An 11,401-nucleotide genomic window follows, 5' to 3' on the forward strand; every position below is an offset into this window, starting at 1 on the left:
CTGTATCCACCTTGTACCCCCATGAGTCCAGCTCACTCTTTTCCTTGTGTCACTTTGTCCTTGTAGTTCTGCTGATTGGAAGAAAAGCTGAAGTTAAAGAAGGTTTGACCAAGTATGCAGAAGTACTGGTGTGGGAGGGAGTAGAGAGGTGGGAATTCCGAACAAAAACGTGCCGCAGGGTCTGGCTGAGGGAGCGCTGATGGCGCTCGCTGCCCTGCAGAGGCTCTCGGTACAAACCCCAGCCCGGCTGCTGACTCAGCACACGGCCATGGCCAAACTGCTCAAACTCCGGGCTCCTCTGCAGCAACCTGGGGACAGGCCAGGACCAGCGTCTCCCAGCCTGGGTGCCACCAACAAGAGCAGGAGTTTCCAGCCTGAGAACTGGAGAATGGAGGCTGAAGAGCTTCACCCCTGTGTAGAGCAAAACTAAAAAGGGTTATGCTCAGCTCTTGGTAGAGGCCAGGAAATTGCTCTTTTTTGTGTGTCTGACGTTATGATGGGAAATTGCAGGGAAACGGGCAGTGCAAAGGCAGTGCTTGGAAGGGCAGCGGTGCTGTCTGCGCCTCGCACAGCAGTGGTCCTGCGCAGGCTGCAGCCAGCGCTGCCAAAAAGCTGGAGTAGAAAGGGAAAGCGGGCAGTTATCTCTGCAGCCTGCTGCTGCGAAAGGAAACCGTCCCTTGTATCAATCGGTAACAGGGGCTCTTGCTGAAATAGGAGTCCTTGCCACACCTCTGTTGCCTTCCTTGTAATCAAAAGCTCCTTTCTTTCATAATAATCTCCATTTTAATCTAGTAAAAAAAAGCATTTTATGGATTTCATTACACTGATTGCTCCAGCTCTAGCAACACTGTGAACGTGACAACTCTAAAATACGCTGAAGCAGAAGTTACGTAGAAGGCATCAGTAACAATTTCTCAGGAGAAGGCCAGACCAGGATAAGCAAGAGGTTTCAACGAGACACAAGAAATACAGCTTGAGAAAAGTACCATCGTATCCTCTCTTCCAGGAATCAAACACGTGTTATTTCAAACTTGCACGTTTAAACTGTTGCAAAACAAAATCTCCTATTATTCCTTCAGAGTAGTTTGAACTTCCTATGATTTAACAACGATGCAATCATATCCTCAAAAATCCCAGAGTTCCTTATGAGCATATTAAAAAGTAGGAATGAATCATTTCCCTGTACGACAATTAACTCTGCAAAGCCATGATCTTTGAAATGACAGTTGAACAGTCAAAGGCAAGCACTCAAGAGAAAATAAAAGCATTTAATGCAAAACATTTTACCAAAAGTTTTTACAGCAATTTTATATAAATGGAGTCTCCTCTTAAAACATGAAACTACCAATATAAATGTATTGTTACAAAGCTGATTACAAAACTCTCTCCTCAGCCACATAGAGAGGTAGGGAGGGTATTTCTGTCATCTGAAAACACCCAGGATGAACTGAAAAGCAATGTTCAGCATCTAGCCTGCTATGTCTAAGTGATGGTAACACATATGGTTTTGGATTAAAACCTCACACGCTGATACATCTTTACCCCATAAGACCTTTACGAAGCTTCACAATCATCTGTGGGTATGCAACAGAAATACCTGATCCCTGTCAGCTATATGACACACTTTTCCCTAACAACAGGAGGACTGGTGTTGGGGCAGACTACGGTGTGTGTTCCCCTGCAAGGAGCAGGCTTCAGGGATGGTTAAAAAAAAAATAAAAGTTGTTTTCAAGTTGTTTCTATTGATGCTCAATTGCTCCAGGCTGTAGTTTCTGGGGTCTGAGGAGAGGTTTGAATTGGTGCATCCTGGCCTCTGACTGCCCAGTGGCTCAGGGAAGGGCAGCCACTGGGAGGAATAAGTGGTGCAGCCACCTCAGGCGCCTCATCTAAATTCGACACTTCCCGGGCTGTTAGAAGCTTAAACAGGTACAGAGAGAGCTAATCTGGGAGTCAGCCAGGCCCTGCGGAGACTGACAGCAGTCAGTCCAGCCAGGAGGGGTGTCTGCCAACAGCAAGAGACTGGTCCTTGTTGAGAAGGAGCAGAAGGCAGCGGGAAGGGAAGCGCAGGACAGGCTGGAGCCCTCTCCTCCCCTCCCCGCAAAGTGCTACAGCAGCACAGGCACTCCCCAGCACATTAATTCATCCCTTCACTCAGCAGACTTGGCTGGTCTGGAAATGATTACCTGTAAAAGGAGCTCTTTCACCACCGTAGCGTTCACTGAAGTAGCGTCCTGCAAGGCTCGGGCTCTGCCTGGGCTGCTGCCAGCCAAGCAGCAAAAGGCTCCAGCTAATCCCCAGCAGAGCTGGGCTGCCCGCTCCCCGCTTAGCAAGACAACAACAAAAAGGCCTTCGAGGAAGATGCAGTGGGGGAACGCAGCTCTCTAGAAAACAAAGCCACATTAACCAGCCTTAACAAAGCAACAGTTTTCCTTCCCAGTGGAAGGGCAGGCTGGTGCCTTCCCTCCCCAGGACAGGCTGTCTTTTGGGCTCTTCGGGGACATGTGGGAGGCGGCCTTTTCTTTTTTTTTCTGCTGTGCTGCTCCAGTGCTGGGCTCCCTGCACTGCTACCAGGAGCTGAAGTCCCCGAAGCCTGTGCTCTTCTTGTCTTTCTTCGCAGCTGTACTGGTTGAGGGCCCGTCATCTTCCACGCTGCGCTTCCTGGAGCCAAAATGAAAACAACTCTCAGGGACTATTTACTGTTCAGTAGGACCAGGGCAGCTGGGTGCCCTTCGGCATACCCAAAAAGAGCGAGAGTGTGTCTTCAGCGATGGTTTGGGTCAGGCTTTGGACACTTCCAGGGATGTGTTCAAAACCCAACAAGTTCTGCTGGCCAGAGCTGAAGATTTAACAGCTGTATGTTTTTAGCACAGTCAAGATGAAAAAGTGAGCCACAGGTTCTCTCCCCGCCTTCTCCCCTGCATTTGTAGCAGCAAAAGGATTTATGAGGAATTAGGTGTAAAGCAGCTGGGCAAGTTTTTCAGATCCTTTCCTGTTCCTTGAGCACAGCCTGTTGCAGTCACTGCTGCTATTCTCAGCCTCTCTTGAGCCGAGTTTGCAATCCCATGGAAACACTACTCAGCCAGCTCACGCGCTGTGGTTTCATTGTCGGCATCAGTAGCTGAGACAGAGAACCCTGAACCTGCCAAAGGGCTGCTACAGCCCAAACTGCCGGTACCGAGGCAGGCTGCAACGAGTGAAAGACTCAGAAAGAAAAGTCCTTTCTATATCACTTGTCCCTTCCCACAGAGCTGCAATCTCTGCCTGGGTTTCCTCTGTAAATACAGTGCAGAATGGCAGCAATTTTAAGCTGAACATAGTATTTTAAGGCACAAGCAGTATTTTGTAACTGAAACACTTAACTGACACACCAAACTGACCTACATGGGCTAATGTATTCTTGTGCTCACAGTTATGCAAATGCCTGTAAGTTACGCAGGCACATACAAGCTGATTAAATAGCTGTTCAGATGTGCGTATGCATAAATACACGCCTTTATGCAGCAGACAGACAACAGCATTTTGTGCTTTTACAGAAGTCTGCAAAATAACCAAGTGGATGGCATTTCTTTTAATCTACCCCAAACTCATGCAAAGCTGTTACTCAAGCGGGATTCTGTGCTGTTCTTATGAAAGCAAGTGATGCTGCCAATCCCAACTGGGGTACAGAGGGTGTCGGGAGAGGATGGTGTAGGACAAGCCCTGTAGAGGATGCTGTAGGACAAGCCTGTACAACCAGCCAGGCACCCTGGAGCTACTCGCCAGACACCCTGTGCTCCCACGGCAAGCCTGGGAACCTGCTCGCCTTTCCAGCCATTTCAGTGGTGCTGGTACAACTGTTTGTGCAGCTGAACAGGGAACTGGATCAGCAGACTGACAGGGGCTTAAGGCAACTACTTGATGCAGGGGAGAAGCTGCTAAAAGAGAAACATTTGTGGGACTGCGGCCTTCAGAAATAGCTGCAGAAGAGGAAGAGAACAAAAGATGGTGCAGGAAGTGACACAGTGTGGTTCCTCAAGGACTTCGGAGCTGTGGAAATGTCTCTACAGTTCTGAAGTCAGCACACGCTGTTAAAGAACAACTTGGACACATTCAAGCGCTAAAACAAAAGCTCAGTTAACTTGTAATCTTGAAAAACAACAAGAGTAAAGGGAACTCTTCACTATTAGGACTGCATGAAGGTGTCTTCTCAAAGCCTGCTGGCACAAACCAAACATCTGAGCATTGGCACTGGGGTCAATGTCCAGCACGAAAAGCAACTAAAACACTCAGCAAAGATCAGATGGGTGGGGAACTCACGCTGCAGCCATGTTAATGTATTTCCCAATCCCCTGCCGGTAAGTTTTAGGAGTCTCGACCTCTTTCTTTGGTTGGACCACCTCAGCTTTTACTTTGGCTGCTTCTTCTTCTAGCTGGACCTTCTCTCTTTCTGCAGCAACCTGTGGGAAGCAAAGAGTGCAATCGGCTGCAAAGCTAGTTCAGAGTAACAAGAAAATGTCTCCAATTATTTAAAGTTTTAAAGCACTCTAAAACAGCAACCAGCACTGCAATGATTACAGGGCAGACTTTAGAAGACAGACCTCAAGGGCCACTACAAACAGGCTGTCTGTGGCCACTTTAACAACACTCTTCTCACCTGAAGCTACCCATAGCTACCGTGGGCATCTGGAAAGAAAGCAATGATCCTGGCACACAAGGCAATACTGAATGGCGCCTGTTTTATCTTAGCCTGCAACCCTAAGGGCCAAGGGGTTGCCTGTGTTCAAAGAAAAGGCATTAGTTTACAAAGTCTTCCAAAGAGCTTTGGTCTTTCAAAAAAACCAACTGTTCTCACCTGGGCATCTGCCTCTTCATATGGATCAACAAAAACAGTTGTTGCCTGAATTCGTATTTCCTCCTGGGAAAAGAAGAGAAGAAGAGCAAATCAACGTGCTGATTAACTTGCACCATCTTCCCCAAGTGTGGCTTTCAGAGAAGCATCAGCAGGCTGAACCGCACTGCCACGTGAGGCCATATGTGTTTGCTCCCTCCTGCACAGCCCCTCGTGCTTCACACGTACCTTGGGACGGTCTGTTTTTGGGTCACTTTCCACATTCTCCATAGCAGTCAGAGTCTCAAAGCCACCAACCACCCTTAAAGAGGAAGGACATGATTTCCAGACATCATGATACACTCAAAATATTCCTGCACCCTTACATCTCATGTATCTAATTTATGCCCATCACTCCAGCAGACTTTTAAACCATCGTGTTTGGTGGCAGCAGAATCAGCAACTGTATCTGGAAGACCTAAGGTAACGTCATTCAGTGCAGAAGGCAAGAATTTTTTCTCAAGTCTGGGATTTGAATTTAAAGAGAACATAGAAAAATCAAACACTCAGAAGCAAAGCCAAGCCATTTGACCAAAAACCCAGTAGCCCCACAAACCAGCGAGATGGTGAAGGAGCCCCTGTGGGCAGCTGTCTGCGCGAGAAGACACAAATCCAATCTCAGAACGGGTTCACTTGCTAATGCTACATCCATAAACCTGGAGCCCTTTTGTTACGCCCATGAGCTTTGAAAAATAACCCAAAAGACTTGGTCAAGAAAGCAAACGTTTCCATTAACTTCCGGGGTTTTACATTTTTTCCTAAATTGTGTATCGGACTGAAGAGTCACATTAGGAAAAAAGGGAATTGTAACTCCAGCACTACTGGAGAGCAGTGTCAGAGTTGTCCATTGGAACACCGGTAACACAGAAAGCGCAGGACTGCTCCAAAAGCACGTGATAACCACGAGCTCTGGGAAAGCAGCAGAGCATCGAGTCACAGCCACAAGATAATGCCAGGTCACTTTTCATCACAGTTTTTATTTACAACGACATTAGATCCCTGGCCTCCCATTTTTCAAGTCAATATATCCAAATACTTGCTTCAAAATGTTTAAGAAGAGTTGGAGGCTTTCTGGACTGTTGCACGCTCATTTTCAAAAGAAGGGTGGAACAATGGGAAAGTTCCAGAAAAGGATATTTAGAAACGATAAATAGGGTGACCCAGATAATTATAAGCCTGTCGTCCTGGAATCTATCCCAGCAAAATAATGCAATAGCAAAGACAGGACATGATTAAGAAAGAAAGGAAATAAGTAATGGCAATCAACAAGGTTTTTGTGGAAAACAGAGTCTGTCAAACAACCTTCTATCTTTGAGATGACAGATGTGCTTAACAGGGATAACAGGGTCCGTGGAACAGACTTCTGGAAGGCAGCTGATATTCTGCTTGAGAAACCAGAATTATAGAAGCTAACACAGCACACGGTAAATAAAAAAATCGGCTGACAGGTGTCACAATCTAATTTTAAATAGGAACCACTGAGTCAGTACGCTTCCAGAGGGGTCCTGCTGGGATCAGATCTTGGTCCCAGGGTATTTAATACTTTTATCCACATCCTCATCCCCAATTAAATCTGAAAACAGCTATACTTAGAAGAGCAGTAAATAAAGATGAAGACAGGCCGCTGACGCCGAGCAATCCAGACCCCTTAGCAAAGCAGGCTGTAGACAACATCTGCTTTAATCCAGCCAAGCCCATGGCCAGGAACCAAAAATACAGCCCACATTAACAGCCGTGGGACAATGAGAAGCAGCCGTAATTCTCAAAAACACTGCTCCTGGAGCCAGAAGAGTTTGAGGCCGGGAGTTGAGCAGCAAGGCCACCAGGGAGTCCAGGGCTGTCCCTTGGGTGCAAACCCAAGAGCCAGCAGTCCTTCAGCCTCTGCAGGGTGGCAACTGTTTTGAAGCCAGAATGGTGAGATTACTGGGACTCCGGTACCAGCACAGGTAGGCTGTCAAGGGCTGGGTGGATGAGGAAAATCAAATTAAATGGAACTGGTAGGGAAAAAAAAAATCAAACTGGTGGAATGGGTAAAGTGTTTTATCACCTAACTCTGCTTTCCTATCAAAGAAATAACAACAGCTCAACCAAAACACACAACACGTTCACACTTATACACTTGTACTAGGATATCTCACTCTTGCAGGTGTTTCGCAGCCAGGCAGCCCTCTCCAGCCCCGGCACGACAAGACAGGCCCCTGGTTATCACCTGCTGATCCAACAGAGAAATACACCTTCTACCACCACTCCACACCACACCATTTACACCCTCACACACTCCTCCCAAGAGCCATGTTAACCCAAATAACCAAGCTGAGCACTGTGGCATGAAAGGCAAGTGGATCCTTCTCATTCCACACTCCTTGTACTGCCCCACGGGCTGGGACTGGCTCTAAACACAACCAAAAAGACAGAAAAACCCCAGAAACCATAACGATGCAAGTCAGAGCAGGTGCTGCTCAGTACCTGCCATGAGCAGAGCCATCTTTGCTAACATTTTGTTGCTGCTGAACTGCCCCAAACTTCTCCCTGTCAATACTCTGTAATCAGGTTGTGACGTTTAAGAGCAATTAAAACACATGTATGCGGGCTAGAACAGCCTCACTCATCTGTAACTGGAGGTAGCACACTGAGGGAAGCTGCACAGGGCTTGAAGACCCTGCATGAACTTTGGAAAGTTCGCAACAAAAACTGAGTTTTAAATCTTCCTCCAGGCCAATATCAGATACACTTATAATACTTGTGATTAACACACAGCCCAAGATATATTCACTGTAATTTATCTGCCCCTAAAGGAAACTTCTAATTTAATATTGGAAGATTTTCTAGCCAACAGCTCCACTAATTATCTGCTTGTATGTTTTCATTTAATTAGGTTCAGATAATTTGAAATAGCCAGATCAGCTCTGCACTGGCAATCTCAGCTGAGTAATCCCTTAGCCCATAGCTAGACCTCCCACAATATTAGCCCTAATGCATTTCGGTGATGCTCAAGAATCTTCAGTTGCTATGCTAATTAAACTTTATTGGGAATATTTTGTCACTTGTAAATTTTAAAAGGCTGTGACAGACATGGCATTCACAGGTCATCAGTAAATGACCTAAATAGTCTATTTTGACATGATTATAAAGAGCTAAGGGGGAAGAAGACAAAGTTGGTTTGCCAACAGAACACGTAATTTTCTTTTCTTTTCATTTTCTTGTCTTTAAAATGGAAAATCATTTTCTTTTACACCCCTGCATTCTCTAACATTTTGCACAGAGAGTAACTCTATGCATATTACAGTGTCAGCACAGTAAGCTCTCAGCATAGGTTTATGTCTTTAGACAGTGCCATAATACCAGTAAAAAATACATAATTTGAATACAAACCATCAGCTCAGAGAAGAGAGTTCTGACCAGAGGAACTGAAAATAACTTACTGGTCACTTTTTTTCAGGGAGCACTTGGAAGCTTCTGAAACAAGTCTAACCTTTTCCACTGTTTCTGGCTCTATCCCTTTTATAAGGTGCCACACGGGCTTTTATCCTAAACTGATCAAGTGAGGTTTAAACAGCTGTTCCGCTGACATCCTACAGCGAAAAGAATGATACCTTCAAGACACCCCTTACATTAGAACAACCAGTGAAACCGAGGGATGGCTGCACGCTTCCAGCAGACGCTGAACAGAGAAATGATGATCTCAATTATATATTTAGCTCAGCATCCCTGAGACAGCTTGTTGTATTTTTAGAGGAGCTTGATAAATGTTGCATTACATTTAAGCATGGACGACAAGGTAGGTACATTTAGGGTTGGTTCTTCTTTTTCTTTTTTTTCTGTTAGCATAGTAATGAAGGCAAAAACGTGCCCTTACTTATGCAATTCCGTTTTCTTGAAAACTGACCTAAGTTAGCACTGGAAATCTTTGCGTTTCAGATTTAAAGATGCTATTTCAAATCCTATTTCTTGTTAAGGCTCTTTTATGCAAACTAGTAACCTTGCTTCATAACCACTGCCAGTGTCTTTGCATTATGTATAACTGAAATATCTGGAGTGAGCTCTATCCATTTGCAACACGCCAATCGAAGCCTCGTTGTACAGTAGTTAATGCAGCTCCCAAAGAAAACTGCAGCTCCCTAGCAGTCTCGCAAGCATTCACACATGGACTTCCTATTTCTCATATTTTTGTTTAAAGAATTACAGAAATTAAGCCTTATGCAATGCTGGAGATGGCAGCAGTCCAAGATGATAGAGTTTCCTGGTCAGAAGACGATACAAGAACAATGTCTGGACTTTTTTAAAAAAACATGCTTTGAACTAGAAACAGAAACCAGAAAGAAACATTGTTGCTTTGTAAACATACTCTGCCCTCAAGGTTATTTTTATAAAAAGGAGAACATACGTTTATATACACACACACAGAGAACAGCATATACATGCGCAAACAAGTACACTCAGGACAAAATGTTTTCCGTGTATACACCCGATCTGAAATGGAGCAACCAATCTGAACTGGCAACAAGGATGCAGTCAAAACACCTCACTCTCTTGTAAGGTTTAACCTAGCCCGCGAGACACAGTAAGGAAGGGACCTGAACAAAAAATAAAGTAACTTGGAAAAACGCGTTTTGAAACTAGACTCAACAGATGAACCTAGCACACTAGACAGGAATGTGACCCTATACCAGTATTTGGCGGTAACACCCCTGTAGCTCATGCAGCTCACACAACAGCTGAATCCCGAGTTAGAGTATGGCCAAGAGGGAGCATCCACCCACCCAGCCCACGGCAGCAGCAGACAGGACCTTCCCCTGCAAACGCTTCTCATCCGCTCTGCAAAGCAAACACATGTTGGCTGGTTTATGTTATCTGAGTTTCTAAACTAAACCTCTTACCAGCAAGCTAGAAGCCAACAAGGCCAGCAGTTAGTTTTCACATTAATTACAGCATTCTCTAAGTTAGGAGAAATGGTAATTACTAGAAATGGTAATTACTAATCTAATCTAGGCAGCTCTGCTGGAGCAGGAAATCCAGGCAGCCTGCAACACACCTCCAAGGGAAGGTATTCTCTTGCCCTTTGCCTTTTTTTTTTCTCCCTATCCTTGCCAAATTATCACCTTTATTTTCAGTAACATCCATCCTCATTATTGCCATGGTGGACAGCACAACCATGCCAAGTGCCTTTGCTGCCCTTCAGCCACAGCCTTCTCCTGGGACTTGAAAATTCCAGTGCCCCAAGCCAGACACATGCCACCTCTCCACAGTCCCGCTGCCTGCAGCTGGTGTGTTTTCCAAACATACTTAACAGCCACACATCCAACATTAATAGCTGCTACTATGCAAAAATTGTTTCAAAGCAGGCAGGACACAAATAAGCTGCAGCTCCAGAGAAGGAACTTTTCAGTGTTCCATCCCACACAGGACCAAAAGGAAGGAAGAGGTGGGGCATGGTTGCTCTTTCGCTGTCTCTTGTTCTCCAACGTATGGAAAGCCTGCTGAAAAGCTCTGTACACCTTACAAATAGGTCAAACTCTGCTCTCAGAGATACCACTAACACGAACCACAGCTGCACAGAAATAGCTGAGGGTACAGCTGAGATCAGAACATTTAGGAGTTTATATTAACTAAGTAATGCTCAAATCTACAGGAAAGTCACAACAGGGTGCCAGTAAGCATCCAAGTAAGACAATCCAGTTTAACATCAATGGAAACAAAGAATTCCGATTTCATGAGTTCATTCTATTCTTAAACCTAGATATTATTCTTAGATATGCCCAGATATTATTGTGCTATACAGTCTAAGATCAGATACAGTCACCAAATCCTGGAAACACCCAGGACCTAAAATAGCAAACTGAAGCTGGAGTTTCACTAGAGATACAATCGCTGGAATCTTTTGGCTTTTACTGCTCTTAAAAACAAATGCAGGTACAAACAGCTGAAGGATTCTGATGACAGAATATAGATCTCCAGAACTGCACACATCAGCCTTTTATACTGTATTTGTAGGTAAATTCAATTATTCAAGGATTCAATTTGTACATTAATATAGAGTGACTGGAATACATCTATCCAAACATCTTAATTTTTTTTTATATTCTTTGAATTAATCTTCATCTACATGCAACAGAGACCAGAGTAAAATTCACCTGCTCTGTGTTCACATGAAGATGTAACTCAGTTTTCATGGATGGAGCCAAACATGATTCTAAACTAACATTTTAAAAAAAGCTTTTCCTTCATATTTTAGCTAAGAATATTTGCAGTGCTGAGAAAGCAACACCATCACTTTACTCTGGCAACTATGTTCAGATTTCTGTAGCAGCAAGGACATTTTAAAAATTAAGACAGTTTTTGCTAAAACTGCATAAATCTCTTGCCATATGCACTTAACTAGATTTACTTGGACTGAAGTAATTCCTTTCTAAAGGGCAAGATGCAGTGTGAAACATCATTTGAGCTGTTTTGCTCACAAGGTACTTGAGATGTTACGCGTGGTGCAAAGGCTTTTGAGAGCGCCCTGCCGGCACTGCTACTCCCTAAATTATTTCC

At 44.7% G+C, this 11,401-nt stretch overlaps 1 protein-coding gene across 1 annotated transcript in view; it reads right to left on the reverse strand.

Annotated features, from left to right (window-relative positions):
• Positions 1-2,008: 2,008 nt before the first annotated feature.
• Positions 2,009-11,401, reverse strand: part of PPIL2 (peptidylprolyl isomerase (cyclophilin)-like 2) — a gene marked incomplete at its 5' end in the record, with an annotated part of 68,688 nt that continues 59,295 nt past the window's right edge. Inside the window, 4 exons of the mRNA XM_009876363.1 lie at positions 2,009-2,658; positions 4,297-4,436; positions 4,832-4,894; positions 5,057-5,129. Of these exons, the coding sequence (XP_009874665.1) occupies positions 2,565-2,658; positions 4,297-4,436; positions 4,832-4,894; positions 5,057-5,129 (370 nt within the window). The remainder of the gene's footprint in view (positions 2,659-4,296; positions 4,437-4,831; positions 4,895-5,056; positions 5,130-11,401) is intronic.

The sequence above is a fragment of the Apaloderma vittatum genome, unplaced genomic scaffold (genome assembly GCF_000703405.1).
Source record: "Apaloderma vittatum isolate BGI_N311 unplaced genomic scaffold, ASM70340v1 scaffold12639, whole genome shotgun sequence".
In the NCBI taxonomy this organism is placed as follows: Eukaryota; Metazoa; Chordata; class Aves; order Trogoniformes; family Trogonidae; genus Apaloderma; species Apaloderma vittatum.